Source organism: Dendropsophus ebraccatus, chromosome 13, assembly GCF_027789765.1.
Source record: "Dendropsophus ebraccatus isolate aDenEbr1 chromosome 13, aDenEbr1.pat, whole genome shotgun sequence".
Taxonomy (NCBI): domain Eukaryota; kingdom Metazoa; phylum Chordata; class Amphibia; order Anura; family Hylidae; genus Dendropsophus; species Dendropsophus ebraccatus.
Genome location: NC_091466.1, coordinates 9,315,957 through 9,335,502, shown reverse-complemented (window position 1 = coordinate 9,335,502; position 19,546 = coordinate 9,315,957). Strand labels below are relative to the sequence as shown.

At 44.0% G+C, this 19,546-nt stretch overlaps 1 protein-coding gene across 1 annotated transcript; it reads left to right on the top strand.

Annotated features, from left to right (window-relative positions):
• Positions 1 to 15,443: 15,443 nt before the first annotated feature.
• On the top strand, positions 15,444 to 16,782 carry LOC138770409 (prolactin-releasing peptide receptor-like). Its single transcript, XM_069949511.1, has 2 exons — positions 15,444 to 15,515; positions 15,652 to 16,782. The coding sequence occupies exons 1-2, from the start codon at positions 15,444 to 15,446 to the stop codon at positions 16,780 to 16,782; spliced, it is 1,203 nt and encodes a 400-aa protein (XP_069805612.1).
• Positions 16,783 to 19,546: the final 2,764 nt, after the last annotated feature.

The following is a 19,546-nucleotide window of genomic DNA, read 5'->3' as shown; positions in this document are numbered from 1 at the left end:
ATGAGAGGAGATTAGGAAGTGTGAGCAGGAGCCCTGACCTCCCTATTATATATATTGGACAGCTGCCTGATTTCATGAGATTAACCCTTCTGAGCAATGACAAGTTGATGTTAGTGATGTCATTGGGCCCCTGTGAGCCCTCGCCATGGGGCCCAGCTACTTCTTATTCTCTCCGTATCAGGGGATGGGACCAGGGCTGAGACAGTAGTTGGCAGTTTGTCAGCACTACACACAGGGACGTTCCCCGACTTCTCTAACCAATCACAGCACACTACAACATAGTCCTATCTACTGTGCCATAACGCTGATGATGGGGCACTGGGCAGGCTTACACTGGTGAAGAACACTATCGATTGCATGTGGGGGGAGAAGAGGTTATTGGTGCACTGGGTGTGCAAGGTGCCATGTGAGCAGGAATGAATTACACATCAACATCACAGCACTAATCTATAAGCACTGAACAGACGTACACTGTGCTGATGTTTATACAGTACACTACTATAGGTGACATGTGGGAGAGAAGGGGTTACTGATGCCGGGAGAGTTATACAGTACACTACTATAGGTGACATGTGGGGGAGAAGGGGTTACTGATGCCGGGAGAGTTATACAGTACACTACTATAGATGACATGTGGGGAGAAGGGGTTACTGATGCCTGGAGAGTTATACAGTACACTACTATAGGTGACATGTGGGGGAGAAGGGGTTACTGATGCCTGGAGATGTATACAGTACACTACTATAGATGACATGTGGGGGAGAAGGGGTTACTGATGTCGGGAGAGTTATACAGTACACTACTATAGATGACATGTGGGAGAGAAGGGGTTACTGATGCCGGGAGAGTTATACAGTACACTACTATAGGTGACATGTGGGGGAAGAAGGGGTTACTGATGCTGGGTGAGTTATACAGTACACTACTATAGGTGACATGTGGGGGAGAAGGGGTTACTGATGCCTGGAGAGTTATACAGTACACTACTATAGATGACATGTGGGGGAGAAGGGGTTACTGATGCCGGGAGAGTTATACAGTACACTACTATAGATGATATGTGGAAGAGAAGGGGTTACTGATGCCGGAAGAGTTATACAGTACACTACTATAGATGAAATGTGGGAGAGAAGGGGTTACTGATGCCTGGAGAGTTAAACAGTACACTACTATAGGTGACATGTGGGAGAGAAGGGGTTACTGATACATGGAGAGATATACAGTACATCACAGCACTAATCTATAAGCACTGAACAGACGTACACTGTGCTGATGTTTATACAGTACACTACTATAGGTGACATGTGGGAGAGAAGGGGTTACTGATGCCGGGAGAGTTATACAGTACACTACTATAGGTGACATGTGGGGGAGAAGGGGTTACTGATGCCGGGAGAGTTATACAGTACACTACTATAGATGACATGTGGGGAGAAGGGGTTACTGATGCCTGGAGAGTTATACAGTACACTACTATAGGTGACATGTGGGGGAGAAGGGGTTACTGATGCCTGGAGATGTATACAGTACACTACTATAGATGACATGTGGGGGAGAAGGGGTTACTGATGTCGGGAGAGTTATACAGTACACTACTATAGATGACATGTGGGAGAGAAGGGGTTACTGATGCCGGGAGAGTTATACAGTACACTACTATAGGTGACATGTGGGGGAAGAAGGGGTTACTGATGCTGGGTGAGTTATACAGTACACTACTATAGGTGACATGTGGGGGAGAAGGGGTTACTGATGCCTGGAGAGTTATACAGTACACTACTATAGATGACATGTGGGGGAGAAGGGGTTACTGATGCCGGGAGAGTTATACAGTACACTACTATAGATGATATGTGGAAGAGAAGGGGTTACTGATGCCGGAAGAGTTATACAGTACACTACTATAGATGAAATGTGGGAGAGAAGGGGTTACTGATGCCTGGAGAGTTAAACAGTACACTACTATAGGTGACATGTGGGAGAGAAGGGGTTACTGATACATGGAGAGATATACAGTACACTACTATAGGTGACATGTGGGGGAGAAGGGGTTACTGATGCCGGGAGAGTTATAAAGAACACTACTATAGATGACATGTGGAAGAGAAGGGGTTACTAATGCCGGGAGAGTTATACAGTACACTACTATAGATGACATGTGGGGGAGAGAAGGGGTTACTGATGCCAGGAGAGTTATACAGTACCCTACTATAGGTGACATGTGGGAGAGAAGGGGTTACTGATGCCAGGAGAGTTATACAGTACACTACTATAGATGACATGTGGGGGAAGAAGGGGTTACTGATGCCGGGTGAGTTATACAGTACACTACTATAGGTGACATGTGGGGGAGAAGGGGTTACTGATGCCGGGAGAGTTATACAGTACACTACTATAGATGACATGTGGGGGAGAAGGAGTTACTGATGCCGGGAGAGTTATACAGTACACTACTATAGATGACATGTGGGGGAGAAGGGGTTACTGATGCCTGGAGAGTTATACAGTACACTACTATAGGTGACATGTGGGAGAGAAGGGGTTACTGATACATGGAGAGATATACAGTACACTACTATAGACGACATGTGGGGGAGAAGGGGTTACTGATGCCGGGAGAGTTATACAGTACACTACTATAGATGACATGTGGGGGAAAAAGGGGTTACTGATGCCTGGAGATGTATACAGTACACTACTATACATGACATGTGGGGGGAAGGGGTAACTGATGCCTCGAGATGTGTTCAGTACACTACTATAGATGACATGTGGGGGGAAGGGGTAACTGATGCCTGGAGAGTTATACAGTACACTACTATAGATGACATGTGGAGGAGAAGGGGTTACTGATGCCTGGAGAGTTATACAGTACACTACTATAGATGACATGTGAGAGAGAAGAAGTTACTGATGCCGGGAGAGTTATACAGTACACTACCATAGATGACATGTGGGGGAGAGAAGGGGTTACTGATGCCGGGAGAGTTATACAGTACACTACTATAGGTGACATGTGGGAGGGAAGGGGTTACTGATACATGGAGAGATATACAGTACACTACTATAGATGACATGTGGGGGAGAAGGGGTTACTGATGCCGGGAGATGTATACAGTACACTATTATAGATGACATGTGAGAGAGAAGTTACTGATGCCGGGAGAGTTATACAGTACACTACCATAGATGACAGGTGGGGGAGAAGGGGTTACTGATGCCGGGAGAGTTATACAGTACACTACTATAGGTGACATGTGGGGGAGAAGGAGTTACTGTCGCCGGGAGAGTTATACAGTACACTACTATAGATGACATGTGGGGGAGAGAAGGGGTTACTGATGCCGGGAGAGTTATACAGTACACTACTATAGATGACATGTGGGGGAGAAGGGGTTACTGATGCTGGGAGATGTATACAGTACACTACTATAGATGACATGTGGGGGAGAGAAGGGGTTACTGATGCCGGGAGAGTTATACCTTACACTACTATAGATGACATGTGGGGGAGAGAAGGGGTTACTGATGCCGGGAGAGTTATACAGTACACTACTATAGATGACATGTGGGGGAGAAGGGGTTACTGATGCCGGGAGAGTTATACAGTACACTACTATAGATGACATGTGGGGGGAGAACGGGTTACTGATGCCTGGAGAGTTATACAGTACACTACTATAGGTGACATGTGGGAGAGAAGGGGTTACTGATGCCTGGAGAGTTATACAGTACACTACTATAGATGACATATGGGGGAGAAGGGGTTACTGATGCCTGGAGAGTTATACAGTATACTACTATAGATGACATGTGGGGGAGAAGGGGTTACTGATGCCAGGAGATGTATACAGTACACTACTATAGATGACATGTGGGGGAGAGAAGGGGTTACTGATGCTGGGAAAGTTATACAGTACACTACTATAGATGACATGTGGGGGAGTGAAGGGGTTACTGATGCCGGGAGAGTTATACAGTACACTACTATAGATGACATGTGGGGGAGAAGGGGTTACTGATGCCGGGAGATATAAAGTACACTACTATAGATGACATGTGGGGGGAGAACGGGTTACTGATGCCTGGAGAGTTATACAGTACACTACTATAGGTGACATGTGGGGGAGAAGGGGTTACTGATGCCAGGAGAGTTATACAGTACAGTACTATAGATGACATGTGGGGGGAGAAGGGGTTACTGATGGCTGGAGAGTTATACAGTACACTACTATAGATGACATGTGGGGGAGAAGGGGGTTACTGATGCCGGGAGATATAAAGTACACTACTATAGATGACATGTGGGGAAGAAGGGGTTACTGATACATGGAGAGATATACAGTACATTACTATAGATGACATGTGGGAGAGAGAAGGGGTTACTGATGCCTGGAGATGTATACAGTACACTACTATAGGTGACATGTGGGGGAGAGAAGGGGTTACTGATGCCGGGAGTTATACAGTACACTTCTATAGATGACATGTGGGGGAGAAGGGGTTACTGATGCCGGGAGAATTATACAGTACACTACTATAGATGACATGTGGGGGGGAAGGGGTTACTGATGCCTGAAGAGTTATACAGTACACTACTATAGATGACATGTGGGGGAGAGAAGAGGTTACTGATAAATGGAGAGTTATACAGTACACTACTATAGATGACATGTGGGGGAGAAGGGTTTACTGATGCCTAGAGATATATACAGTACACTACTATAGATGACATGTGGAGGAGAAGGGGTTACTGATGCCGGGAGATGTATACAGTACACTACTATAGATGACATGTGGAGGAGAAGGGGTTACTGATGCCGGGAGAGTTATACAGTACTTTACTATAGATGACATGTGGAAAAGAAGGGGTTACTGATGCCGGGAGAGTTATACAGTACACTACTATAGATGACATGTGGGGGAGAAGGGGTTACTGATGTCTGGAGAGTTATACAGTACACTACTATAGATGACGTGGGGGAGAAGGGGTTACTGATGCCTGGAGATTATACAGTACACTACTATATATGACATGTGGGGGAGAAGGGGTTACTGATGCTGGGAGAGTTATACAGTACACTACTATAGGTGACGTGGGAGAGAAGTGGTTACTGATGCCCGGAGAGTTATACAGTACACTACTATAGGTGACATGTGGGAGAGAGGGGGTTACTGATGCCGGGAGAGTTATACAGTACACTACTATAGGTGACGTGGGAGAGAAGTGGTTACTGATGCCCGGAGAGTTATACAGTACACTACTATAGGTGACATGTGGGAGAGAAGGGGTTACTGATGCCGGGAGAGTTATACAGTACACTACTATAGGTGACGTGGGAGAGAAGTGGTTACTGATGCCCGGAGAGTTATACAGTACACTATTATAGGTGACATGTGGGAGAGAAGGGGTTACTGATGCCTGGAGATTATACAGTACACTACTATAGATGAAATGTGGGGGAGAAGGGGTTACTGATGCCGGGAGAGTTATACAGGACACTACTATAGATGACATGTGGGGGAGAAGGGGTTACTGATGCCTGGAGAGTTATACAGTACACTACTATAGGTGACGTGTGGGGGAGAAGGGGTTACTGATGCCTGGAGATTATACAGTACACTACTATAGATGACATGTGGGGGAGAAGGGGTTACTGATGCCGGGAGAGTTATACAGTACACTACTATAGGTGAGAATGATATAGAGCTGTCAAATTCCCTTAATATACCTGTCCCATCATTCGTTTCTGCTATCCTCAGTATATGGGGAACCACAGTCTCCTATTAGAATGGAGCAGCAATCACATTACCCATAGATCCATCTGTGAGCCCACATGGCCACCCTGAGACTCTACCAATTCTGCACATCACTTTATCTATCTATTCCTATGAGACTGACATTGAGCGCCTGAAATGGTTTAGTACATATTCCTCAGTAATGGAGTAAGGAGCCAGCTTTCCCAGGGAAAATATAACACAGAAAAAGCTATATATATATATATATATGAATGATTTGTCTGATATGAGACAATAATAATACAATAATAGAATCAGTGTCTGTAGCTAACGCTGCCTGACAGGCGAGAAGTCCCATGTAGATGGATGTCCCTATCTTTATAGCCATTGTCTCCTCCCTGTCCAGATTGAGGGGAGTGAAGGAGAATGGCTGTGGCAGCGGTGAGCCCCCTCCACCTCCAGTGTGTGCTGAGGGGGCTGAGCACAGGGGCTTCTACCTCTGTCTCCGCCACATACATCACTGGCACAGGGCTGGACTATTCCCCATCACTCTATATGCCACTGACTGACTACTCTCTCAGCATAGGGATGCTGCTAAAGGGGAGATCTCAGGTGAATGTGCAGAGCCAGTCGTAGAGGTAGAGCCCCCCCACATCTCTATATATACAGGTGCTCCCCTACATCTCTATACCTACAGGAGGACGCTGCGGACTCACCTCCTGGGATACTGGGAATACTGGGATCACCTTCTGGATTCTCCCAACTATGTAAGTATAGAGCAACAGGTGTGTGTGTCCGGGTATCTATGTATTCTCACTGATAGGAATTGTGTGTGATTGTCTCCTCCAGACTGGACTCAAGTCTTACCGTGTATATATATATATATATATATATATATATATATATATATATATATATATATATATCACCAAATTCTTATGGATTTCAGGTTGTATTTAACATGTTCTATGACATCTCTCTGTATATTTCTATATCTCTGTCCATATCAATACAATATCTATCTATATCTATCTATCTACCTCTCTTCTATCTATCTATCTATCTATCTAATCTATTATCTAACTATCTCCTATCTATCTATCTATCTATCTATCTATCTATCAATCTTCTATCTAATCTATTATCTATCTATCTATCTATCTATCTATCTATCTATCTCTTCCTCTCCTATCTATCTATCTATCTATCTATCTATCTATCTATCTATCTATCTATCTATTTATCTCCTATCTTCTATCTATCTATCATCTATCTATCTATCTCCTATCTATCTATTTATCTTCTATCTATCTATCTATCTATCTATCTATCTATCTATCTATCTCCTATCTATCTATCTATCTATCTATCTATCTATCTATCTATCTATCTATCTCCTATCTATCTATCTATCTATCTATCTCCTATCTATCTATCTATCTATCTATCTATCTATCTATCTCCTATCTATCTATCTATCTATCTATCTATCTATCTATCTATCAATCTATCTATCTATCTATCTATCTATCTATCTATCTATCTATCTATCTATCTATCTATCTCCTATCTATCTCCTATCTATCTATCTATCTATCTATCTATCTATCTATCTATCTCCTATCTATCTCCTATCTATCTATCTATCTATCTATCTATCTATCTATCTATCTATCTATCTATCTCCTATCTATCTCCTATCTATCTATCTATCTATCTATCTATCTCCTATCTATCTCCTATCTATCTATCTATCTATCTATCTATCTATCTATCTATCTATCTCCTATTTATCTATCTATCTATCTATCTATCTATCTATCTATCTATCTATCTCCTATCTATCTATCTATCTATCTATCTATCTATCTATCTCCTATCTATCTATCTATCTATCTATCTATCTATCTATCTATCTATCTATCTCCTATCTATCTATCTATCTATCTATCTATCTATCTATCTATCTCCTATCTATCTATCTCCTATCTATCTATCTATCTATCTATCTATCTATCTATCTATCTATCTATCTATCTCCTATTTATCTATCTATCTATCATTCATCTGTTATCTATTACTCAAGCAAATGCTTGAGAAAGGACCCCATCGATGGGTCTAAAACTTCGCTGTTCGCTGTTATTATGTGTCAATATATCACTTCACGGATTACACTTTGGAGCTGCAGTTGTTTAATTTTTTGGTTTATTTACTCCACTGGCTGCACCGAGGTGGGACAGCGGGCACCCAATTGCATTTTATCAGAGTGCTGCGGGATTTACTTCATCTATCTATCTATCTATCTATCTATCTCCTATCTATCTATCTATCTATCTATCTATCTATCTATCTATCTATCTAGTGCATCAGCCTCAGTCCCATACATCCTTACATATATCACATCTCTCTGGTCCCTGTATACACTCGGGGCGTATGGCCGACACCTCCATCAGTGACAGATAAGCTGCCATAGGGAAGTTGTACACTGACTGATCCCCCCACCACCCGCAGCCTATACATCTACACGCGGCTTCCACAACTCACCATAGAGGTAACTGAATTAGGAGACAGACAGCGTCTCGCCATAGGATGTAACATGGCTGACGACCACCCGTAAGCGACGTGTGACCAGGGACTGAAATTCTCCAGATACAAGATTTCTACCGCAAGGAAAGGTCATTGTGTGATTTGTTTCCAGGCTTCCTGATGAGATGATTGATACAATGGATAATCTGCCGGTAATACTGGAGACGGGGGCGCCCGTGTGACTGCGTGTTAGCGTAGCGTGTTAATTGCCGGGTCATGTAAATGATTCATTGACCTTTCCTTTAAAGAAAATAAATGACAGTGACCTTTAGCAGGTAATCCAGGATTGATAGGGTTTCATACTGTAAGAGCTGCCGTTCCATTTAATCCAGCGATGGCAGCGACGCGACTATTCTCGCCGTCTCTGAGGATCTCGCTGAATGTGGCGTAAGCCTCGATAACACTTATGATATCAACTAGTGGGGGGAACCAATGAATACAGACATAATCCCTCCGAGAGGACTTATTCACTGTATTCATTGTGTAGACTGGGTATTAACTGCACCAGCAAAGCCAGCTAGTATTACTAGTTAGTGTATACTATACACTGCTCAGCCATAAGAATCAAACCAAGATGACTGTGACCAGCCCAGACGAGGCCTCCACAAAACCTCTGAAGGTGCCAACGTTATCTGCACCCCCATACACATCTGTGAGCCTGGGTGCCCATGACCCTGTTCCTGGTCATCGGTTATCCTTCCAGGAACACCCAGTAAGACCGACCGTTCCACAGACATCAGACCCAGTCATCCATAGACCCCTGTACGATTCTGTCCTGCCCAGACGTGGACTCCACAAAACCTCTGAAGGTGCCAACGTTATCTGCACCCCCATACACATCTGTGAGCCTGGGTGCCCATGACCCTGTTCCTGGTCATCGGTTATCCTTCTAGGAACACCCAGTAAGAACGGCCGTTCTGGAGACATCAGACCCAGTCATCATAATCCATGACCCCTGTCCGACTTTGACCTATCCAGACATGGACTCCACAAAACCTCTGAAGGTGCCAACATTAACCGTCACCCCCGTACACATCTGTGAGCCTGGGTGCCCATGACCCAGTTTCTGGTCACCGGTTATCCTTCCGGGAACAGCCAGTAAGACTGTCCGTTCTGGAGACATCAGACCCAGTCATCACAATCTGACGACTCCTGTACGAATCACTTAGATTCTTACGTTTGCCCATTTTTCCTATATTCTATCACCGGTTCACTGGTCACTTGCTATCTAATCCATTACACCCTCCTTGACAGGCGCCATTGTAATGAAATAATCAATGGTGTTCACTTCACCCACCAGTGGGCTTTATTGTCGGAGGATTCGGCGCTGGTGGAACCATTCTTTACATTGTCTGATGTATTTCATGGACTTTTGTCTCTGCTGCTTACCGATTTTCATTGTTCTCCATATGAGAAGGCATGTCCTTTATTAATTAGTCTGTATATACTGACAGCACTATAGACCAATGGGCTGCCAGCCACAAATGCTTACTAGGACAACAGGCGTTCATCAAACTGTCAGCTCATTCCCCATTGATCAATAAAAACTTTGCTTTGCCTCCAATTCTGGGGCAACATACTCTTTCGGTTTGATGTAGAGAGACGCAGCCTACGCCAGATGATGGGGTTACCGAGGCAGGCATACAACACCCAGTGAAATCCTTGCATGAGTACTCTTCTAGTTAATAGGACCTAGGCATGAAACTCGCTCTGCATTGTACAGTTTTCTCAGCAACCACGTTAGGTGTGAGCTGCAACTCTCTACACCAACATGTGCAGAACCGCATAACTGGAGGTAAAACTCTCTCCACAGTTTAAAGCAGAGATGCAGCTTATGGCTGATAGCAGAGGTAGCAATCTTATGGCTGATAGCAGAGGCAGCAATTTTATGGCTGGTAGCAGAGGCAGCAATCTTATGGCTGGTAGCAGAGGCAGCAATCTTATAGCTGATAGCAGAGATAGCAATTTTATGGCTGGTAGCAGAGGCAGCCATCTTATGCCTGGTAGTAGAGGTAGCAATCTTGTGGTTGACAGCAGAGAAAGCAATCGTATGCCTGATAGCAGAGGCAGTAATCATATGATTGATAGCAGAGGCAGTAATCTCATGGCTGATAGCAGAGGCAGCAATCTCATGGCTGATAGCAGAGGCAGCAATCTCATGGCTGATAGCAGAGGCAGCAATCTCATGGCTGATAGCAGAGGCAGCAATCTTATGGCTGATAGCAGAGGCAGCAATCATATGATTGATAGCAGAGGCAGTAATCTTATGGCTGATAGCAGAGGCAGCAATCTTATGGCTGATAGCAGAGGCAGCAATCTTATGGCTGATAGCAGAGGCAGCAATCCTATGGTTGATAGCAGAGGCAGCAATCTTATGGCTGATAGCAGAGGCAGCAATCCTATGGTTGATAGCAGAGGCAGCAATCTTATGGCTGATAGCAGAGGCAGCAATCTTATGGCTGATAGCAGAGGCAGCAATCTTATGGCTGATAGCAGAGGCAGCAATCTTATGGCTGATAGCAGAGGCAGCAATCTTATGGTTGATAGCAGAGGCAGCAATCTTATGGCTGATAGCAGAGGCAGCAATCTTATGGTTGATAGCAGAGGCAGCAATCTTATGGCTGATAGCAGAGAAAGCAGAGCAGCAATCCTGTGGCTGGTACCAGAAGCAGAATAGTGGCAATCCAATGGCTAAGAGCAGAAGCACAAGAGCAGCAGACCTATGGCTAATAACAGAGGCAGGAGAGTGGCACTCAGATGGCTGACAGCAGAAGCTGGAGACCAGCAATACTATGTGCACAGCAACCCAGGGGGTACTGAGGGTGAAAGCAGCAGATGGGCACTCGTCACAGTGATCCAGGAGTAAGCACTTGTCACAGTAGGACCAGCTGGCCACCCCTGAATACACTGGCTCGACAGCACCATAATGCTAGGAGTTGTAGTTGCTGCAGTCGTGTAGAATAGGCAATACAGCATGTGCTATAGAATCGCAGGTGTTGTGCAGAAGTGATTTCAAAGGCAGAGATATCCTTAACCAGAAAATAGTCTGCTATATCGCTTTGAAGAACAGTACAGAATCTCACACTCACTAGAATACAAAAGACTCTTTTTCAAAACTGCAATCACTCCTGTAGGAGGTAATACTTGTAGTGTTCTCACACACTTAGACAAATATAGAATCCACAGAATACTGATAAAGACTTTGCGATCTTTAGAAGACAATAGCTGTCTGAGATACTGAAATACACTTGAGATATATTGGTTGTTTAAGATATACTTGAGAAAATACTGTGGTTAATTTAAGATACACTTGTGAAGAAGCTTGTAGTTAGTTGAGATAGGTTTGAAGTTAGTTAAGATAGACCTTTAGTTGCACAACAAGGGTAGGTCAGGATACTTCAGCTACGAGCTGGGGCCTATATAGACACAGTGGTTGAGCTGGGGCTGTTAGAGAAAAATCCGGAATCCACGGCAAAATACACATTCGCCTATGCTACCATGTGGGCACAGAATGACACATGATCAGGGAGCTCTGTCCCACCTAGAGGGAGAGCTAGTTGTCTGGGAGACCCCCAAGGGAGACACTAGCAAGTTGCAGTAGAAGACTCGGCCTTTGTACTTTGCTTTACTACTAACTTGTTTGGTACCTCATCTACTTGTAAAATCCTTCAGAGGTAGCAGTTGAACAGAAAACAGTCCCCAAACGTGAATAGGTTAGTCCCATCCTCATCGTAGTCTCTCCACGCCGTACTCTAGTCGGACATGGCTAGGATCTAGTAATCAGAAGAAATAACATCAGTCCTGCACAAGGCTCCTGGCAGCAGGCCAGGGCCTGAAGAACATGCTGAAAAGGCTCTCTGAAGATACTCTCTCTAATACACTTGGCAGAACTAGAACTCAATGGTCCCACCCCACTAAATATATCAGGCCAACAGGGGGGAACCTGATTGGGCAATAGACATAAGATAACCCTCTGTGATAGGGCAGTAGCTCCTGAGGTAGCTAGCTCTGGGATTGGTTAGTAGAAATCATCAGCCAGTGGCAGGAACTACATATAATCAATAGAGTTAACCCTTACATACTTTTAGGCTATGAGCCGTGCAATATAACAGTGACATCTGGTGGCAGGAGTTGCATACTACAGACTTCAGTCTCTGAGTTTAAACACACACATGGTACCAACCTACAGTATATTTGTTTAGAAAACACAATGGACCCACTCTAGGACACAGCATATGGATAATAGCAGAGGCAAAAGAGTGGAAGCCTTATGGCTGATAGCTGAGGCAGGAGATTAGCAATGCTATGGCCAATAGCAGATGCAGCAATCCTGTGTCTATAAGCAGAAGCAGAAGAGTGGCAATCCAATGGCTGAGAGCAGGAAAGCAGCAAATGTATGGCTCATAACAGAAGCAGGAGACTAGCAATCCTATGGCTAATAGCAGAGACAGGAGACCAGCAATCTTATGGCTAATAGCAAAGACAGGAGAGTGTCAGCCTTATGGCTGATAGTAGAGACAGGAGACCAGCAAAGTTATGGCTGATAGTAAACACAGCTGACTAGCAACCTTATGGGTGATTGCTTAGGAAGCAAAGCAGCAGTCCTGTGGCTGTTAGCAGAAGCGTGGCAATACAATGGCTCAGAGATAAAGCATGAGATCAGAAATACTATAGCTGATAACAGAGGAAGGAGAGTGGACGTCCTATGGCTGATAGGAGAGGCAGGAGAGTGGACGTCCTATGGCTGATAACAGAGGCAGGAGAGTGGACGTCCTATGGCTGATAGGAGAGGCAGGAGACCAACAGTCCTATGGCTGATAACAGAGGCAGGAGAGTGGACGTCCTATGGCTGATAGCATAGGCAGGAGACCAGCAGTCTTATGGCTGATAGGAGAGGCAGGAGACCAGCAGTCCTATGGCTGATAGCAGAGGCAGGAGACCAGCAGTCCTATGGCTCATAGCAGAGGCAGGAGACCAGCAGTCCTATGGCTGATAGCAGAGGCAGGAGACTAGCAATTCTATGACTAATGGCAGAGGCAGGAGACCAGCAGCCCTATGGCTGATAGCAGAGGCAGGAGACCAGCAGTCCTATGGCTGATAGCAGAGGCAGGAGACTAGCAATTCTATGGCTGATAGCAGAGGCAGGAGAGCAGCAGTCCTATGGCTGATAGCAGAGGCAGGAGACCAGCAGTCCTATGGCTGATAGAAGAGGCAGGAGAGTTGTAGTCCTACAGCTGATAGCAGAGGCAGGAGACCAGCAGTCCTATGGCTAATGGCAGAGGCAACAGATTTTTAATAGGAGTAAAATGCACTTTGGATCCTGTACACGTATACTTTTGACTCAGCATAAATTATATGAATATAGTGTCAATTTAATGGAATGGCTGATCTCTGTAAAAATCAATATAGTAATTCTCCAATATGATTAAAGTAGTATTATTAGTAATAAGCAATCCACTACTGGAATCTGTACACTGTATTAAGTGGCCCTTCGGTGCTAGCATGTCTGTGCATGTAAAAGGTCTGCATTTATAAAAATAGTAGAATTTAAAATAAGTGATTGCATAGGTGTGAACAGCCTCTTATAACCGGGGATGTGGTTGTGTTCAGAATTAGCCAATAACAATTACATTCATGTTACATACTATAAAGTACAGGGTGGCCATAAATTAAAGGGATTCTGATTAACTCCATACAGTATTCTGGATGTACTTTTCTGACAAGTTAGTTGGGATCTCATTAACAAATTGATTAAAATCCCTGCTCATTCTGTGTTAAAGAGTCCAGTGGGCGGTGTCACTCCGTGGACTGGACTCTTAAGCATGGAAACATTAGAAATTTCAATCAATAAATTACAAGTGATACTAAATCTTTTCCCATAAAGATCTATATCAATCCGCCCGTCTCCTCCTGCTCTATAACATGATGATGATGATGATAGCTTAGGTAGCATATTTATGGTGACAGTTTCCCTTTAAATAAATCAATAAATCATGTATATTGTGTGTTCTTAATGAAGGGGCATTGGCTTCACCGACAAGACGTCTTATGGAAAAGGGGTGTGGGTTGAGTGGGCCAAAAATTTTGCCCAAATTTTTTCAGTAAGTCAACTAAAAGGTGGTTCGAATTTGGACTAGATACTGGCTAGAAACTGGCCTTAGAGATACTCACACTACAGGGGTTATTGATTTACTATTGTTACGTCTGGCTTCCTTGGGTGGCATGTCCCTTCTGGCTGACGATACTTAAGGGAAATAAAGTAAATGGTGGCAGCAAGAGGAAACAGGTGACATGTCAGTGCCGCAATAACAATAATGGAGCCTACTGACTTTCTTACAAGCCTTATACCAAATGTAAGATCATAACCAGCACGCTTATATGCAGAAGAAATTCTGAGCAGCTCCTGGCGCTTCTTCTCCCCCGGATGTTGTCTTTGGGGAGTCGCTTTGTACTGATGAGTGTAAAAATAAAACCTGCTAAATCACATCCGGAATTGTTAACATTTAAGCAACATAAAATGTAACGTTTTCGAGCCAAGTAATTAAAATTTCCTATGAATCATATAATTACGTCAAAATAGAGCTAATTGAATAAGCTCCATATGGATATGGAAATAATCTTTATTATGGAGGCATCTATTAGGACATGATTCTATTCTTCCTGAGTACTAAATAGGTATTTATTTTTCTGCTGGATACTAAACATATATATTAACACCTTCTATGTATTTTTTTTAATACTTTTTAAATCGGTTGTCTAGCCCCAGGAAAAAAATTTACAATTGGAAAAAGAAGGTCATACTCACCTGCCCTGATCCCCTGCAGCTGTCATTGCTTATGCTCCTGGTTCTGTGACTCATCTAACCCACAGGAACTGTTCAGCCATACCTTGGCCAGTGATTGCTGAGCACTCAATACTTGTGGGATCAATGAGTCACAGGAACTGTAAATCTGCAGTGAACAGCCGGTGGACCTAAAGTGCAGAAACACCAGCTGCAGGAGATCAGGGCAGGTGAGTATGACTTTCTTTTTTTAATTTTTACATCGCTCTGTTCCAATTGTAAATTTTCTGTAGAGAAAAAAATAACAATTATACCAACTACCCCTGCAACTCTCATTATGGTTCCTTCTGGTTCTTTGGTGCTAGTTTCTTCTGCTTACTTTGAAGATGAGAGGTTGAAGCAAGAGTGGGCAAGTTCTTCATATATATATATATATATATATATATATATATATATATATATATATTTATTTTAATGAAAATGTCCTTCTATGATCCTATGGAATAGATTCATTAGATGCCTAAACTTTTATTATTTCTTTTCAGAAATGCATCGAGACCATCGGAAGCTTGAGAACAATGTCCACCCAGTTATCTAATGAGTCTATGAAGAATGCATCGGCCTCGCAGTCATTCTCCGGCCTGGATTTCCTCTTTGATATGAAGCCCCTGTTTATTCCTTTGTATGCCTTGCTGGTGACTGTGGCTTGCCTAGGCAACAGTGTTCTAATCCTACTCATTGCCTTCACCAAGAAGCTTCACAACACTACCAATTTCCTTATCGGGAACCTGGCGGCGGCCGATCTGGTCATGTGCATCTTCTGCGTGCCGCTGACGGCGTCCTATGCCTTTGAAATCCGGGGTTGGCTCTTCGGAGAATTCATGTGCCACTTTGTCCCTTTAATGCAAGCCGCAACCGTTTTTGTGTCTGTGCTATCGCTGACGGCTATCGCAATAGACCGATATGTTGTGGTTGTCTATCCTATTCGAAGAAGAATAGGCTGTAAGTCATGCATTTACATTGTGACAGTTATCTGGATGGTTTCCATTGGCGTTTCTCTACCAACATCCATGCATACCCATTACCTGGACCTCAAGAATGTTGGCCACAACATGATCATTTGTGAGGAGTTTTGGAAACACCAAGAAAGACAAAGGCTCCTCTATTCGTGTACGATGCTCCTTTTGTCCTACATGCTCCCACTGTCCGCCGTTTCGGTTTCTTATTGTGCCATTGCCTATCACCTTAGGAGGAGGAACGTCCCAGGGGCAGCGACCCACAATCAAGATAAATGGTCCAAAAAGAAGCAGAAGACGTTCCGTATGCTCATCATATCAGTCATGGCTTTTGCCATATGTTGGTTGCCTCTGCAGGTGGTCAACCTCATCCGGGATATCGATGAAGAGTTCACTATTTTAGATAAGAATTACATCAATGTCATTCAGGTGACCTGCCATCTTATTGCAATGAGCTCCGCCTGCTACAACCCCTTCATTTATGCCTCACTGCATGATAAATTCCGTTTTCACCTCCGAAATTACTTCTACCACCATAAGAAGAGGGCCAGCACCTTGTCCAGCAAGAACTCAAGACTCAACACTTGCTCCACCCTAGCTGATGTTCCCATGGTCCTGTCCGACAAGATGGCTCTTCAAGGAAGATTCTCTTTCAACTAGAAGCTTAGTGTTGTCTTTGAATTCATTACCGTATTGTGTTCTCTCCATAGTGAGATGAGTTCTAACCAGTGCTTGGATATGCTTCATGTGTTTGGACTTGACGATTTCCACCTCGCGTACATCCATTGTATATGGTTGTTGGTTTGTGTTCTCTAAAATTTCCATTATTAAATCAAAATGTGAATTTTTAACCATTGGATCTACTCAGGGACCTAAAAACTTTGATATAAAAATCTATTGAAGATTAATTTAAGACATACAGAGTGGAGTCCTATAATTATGACCAATAACTAATATCCAGAGTGACCACCACGTGCAGCTTGGACAGTGGCTAGATGGGCCAGGAGTGACCCAATAAGGTCCAGATATCTGGAGCCATGACTGTATGCAGTACTGTATGTCAGTGGAGGTTGAATCCTGATACTGCTATGTGACCTGAAGCTATTACTGCCAGGGCACTTTGTATCAGAGGAGCAGTGACCATTCTCGAGGTCAGTAGGGATCTGTTGGGTTACACACGTCTGGTAGCCTCCTGGGTCATTATGGCGGTTAGCTGCTCCACCGTAGTGTGTCATCTGCCCTTGCACACCCTCGAGGCAGATGTTCATCTCAGACATCAATGTCACATGGTTGTCCGCAGGAAGTGGTCATCATAATGGGACTCCACTGTGTAGATATAGTTAAAGTGAATCTGTGCAGCCGGACAGCCCCCTCCCCCCCAAACCGCCAGTACCGTTTTGATGTTTTTATGAAGGCATGTCCAGCCCGGGGTCTGCCTGACTCTTGGGGTCGGCATTTGAGGTAAAAACTAATTTTATTCTTGGGGTCGGGTCTCAATGAGACGGGGCCTAGAACATCTGTTTCTAAGGCCTGCAGCGCCTCTCTCTCTGCCTTTCTTCGTTTTCGGCACACCCCTCTCCGCCTCTCTCCCCGCCTTTCTTCGTTTTCGGCACACCCCTGGGCTGGATCTTTAGCACACCGAAAATCAGTATCCAGCATAGGGGCGAGCTGAAAAAGAAAGGCGGGGAGAGAGGCGGTGCAGACCTAGGACACGGATGCTCTAGGCCCCGCCTAATTGACACCTCGCCCCAGCACAGGAATAAAAATAGTTTTCACCCTGAATACTGGCCCCGAGAGACAGGCAGAACCCAGACCGGACATGCCTTGATGGGGACATCAAAGGTTTGAGGGGGGCTATCCAGTACAGATTCGCTTTATTATAGATATTATGAATGAATTATTAATATTAATCAATTATTATAGGTATTTGGGGGTTAACATTGGGTTCTCTCAGACTTGTCATCTGATACTTTATATGAGGCTTCTGTAGATTGTTCTGCTGGCACAATCCGGACATGAATATGCCTTCACCTTACATACTATGTGATTAGTAATGTTTACAGAGAGCCGGGATATTCGAGGATGTCCTGCTGTTTTGTAGTTACAAAGTTTTACTTATTAAAAACCTTACAAAAAATACTTGATAAAGCCTTTAAATGCTATATAGTATTATAGTTTCTTTATGGTGTGTTTTATGTTGTTGTAGTTGTTATCATTGTTGTTCTTACTTTGCCGTACACTGGTACCTCAACATACTGTATGATAGTAATTGGTTCGGGGACGACCATCGTATGTTCAAACCATTGTATGTTTTCAGTGTCCCCAAAAAGTCAGCCCAAAGTAAAAACAAAAAAGATGAAGTAAAATAAGCACAAAATAGTACAGATACACTCAAAAGAACCCGAATATTTAATAATGGGCTGTTTGGGGCTTATTTGGTCATTTATCAGCTAAAAAAATGCAAAACTAACCTGTGTGAACATGGCCTAAGTAAGACTGCAAGTCCCAGCAGATAGAAGGTCTGCCATGCTGAGACTTGTAGTTCAGAACAGGAGAAAGGGGATTGCTTTTACAATACAGAACTTTTATTAGACAGTCAAACATACACTTACACAGGTAGACAGACAGACACAGACACAGACAGACAGACAAACCCTAGTGATACAATACCATAAAGGAGGGAGTCTCTTCCTTCTTCAGTACGGCCCTATTCCAACGGACGATTATCGTTCGTATAATCGTTAACGATTAACGATTTCCTCCCCGTGACCCGGGGAGGAAGACAGAGCGGAGGAGAAGCCCTGCTAGGTAATGTATGCTGCTTCTCAAATCGTCGGTTGCCCGCCGCGCACCGCTATTCCACGAAGTGATGCGCAGTGGGTGACCGATGATTTTAGGTTTTGGCCTAAATAAACAATCAGCCGATGACACGATCATCGGCTGATCGTTTTCACTATTCCACCGAGTGATAATCGGCTGAATCAGGTCGATTCGGCCGATTATCCCTCCGTGGAATAGGCTCCTAAATCATGGGAGAAATCTACCCCTGCTTAGGAGCGAGCGCCTCTTAGTGAATCCGGCAGGGCAATTGGGGGCGATGACTAATTTAAGACCTGCGAACAAGTACACCGGTCTTCATAAACGTCCCCCAATATGTAGAATCGAAATTAGCCTTGATGAAAATCACAGGATAGGAGCTTGGATAAGGTGTCTGGAGGAAGAATTGAGGAAGTAGTCGCCCTGTGGGCTTTGACTGGTAGAGCTTTCCTCTTTGGGTACAGTAGAGATCTACTAATCAATGTCAAGGGGGCAGGGAGAAGCTGCTGGGGACCACCTGGCTGACTAGAGCCCCGTTCACATACAGCTTTATAACTAAAGTTCTTCCACACTGTCATCTGTTTCATCCCAGCTCTGCTGTAGCCAC

Excerpts from the sequence above, each read along its gene's own strand:
- LOC138770409 (XM_069949511.1), top strand. The coding sequence starts at position 15,444 with ATGGTTCCTTCTGGTTCTTTGGTGCTAGTTTCTTCTGCTTACTTTGAA. Across the intron at positions 15,516-15,651 it reads AGAGGTTGAAGCAAGAGTGG|AAATGCATCGAGACCATCGG; the intron begins GCAAGTTCTTCA and ends ATTTCTTTTCAG.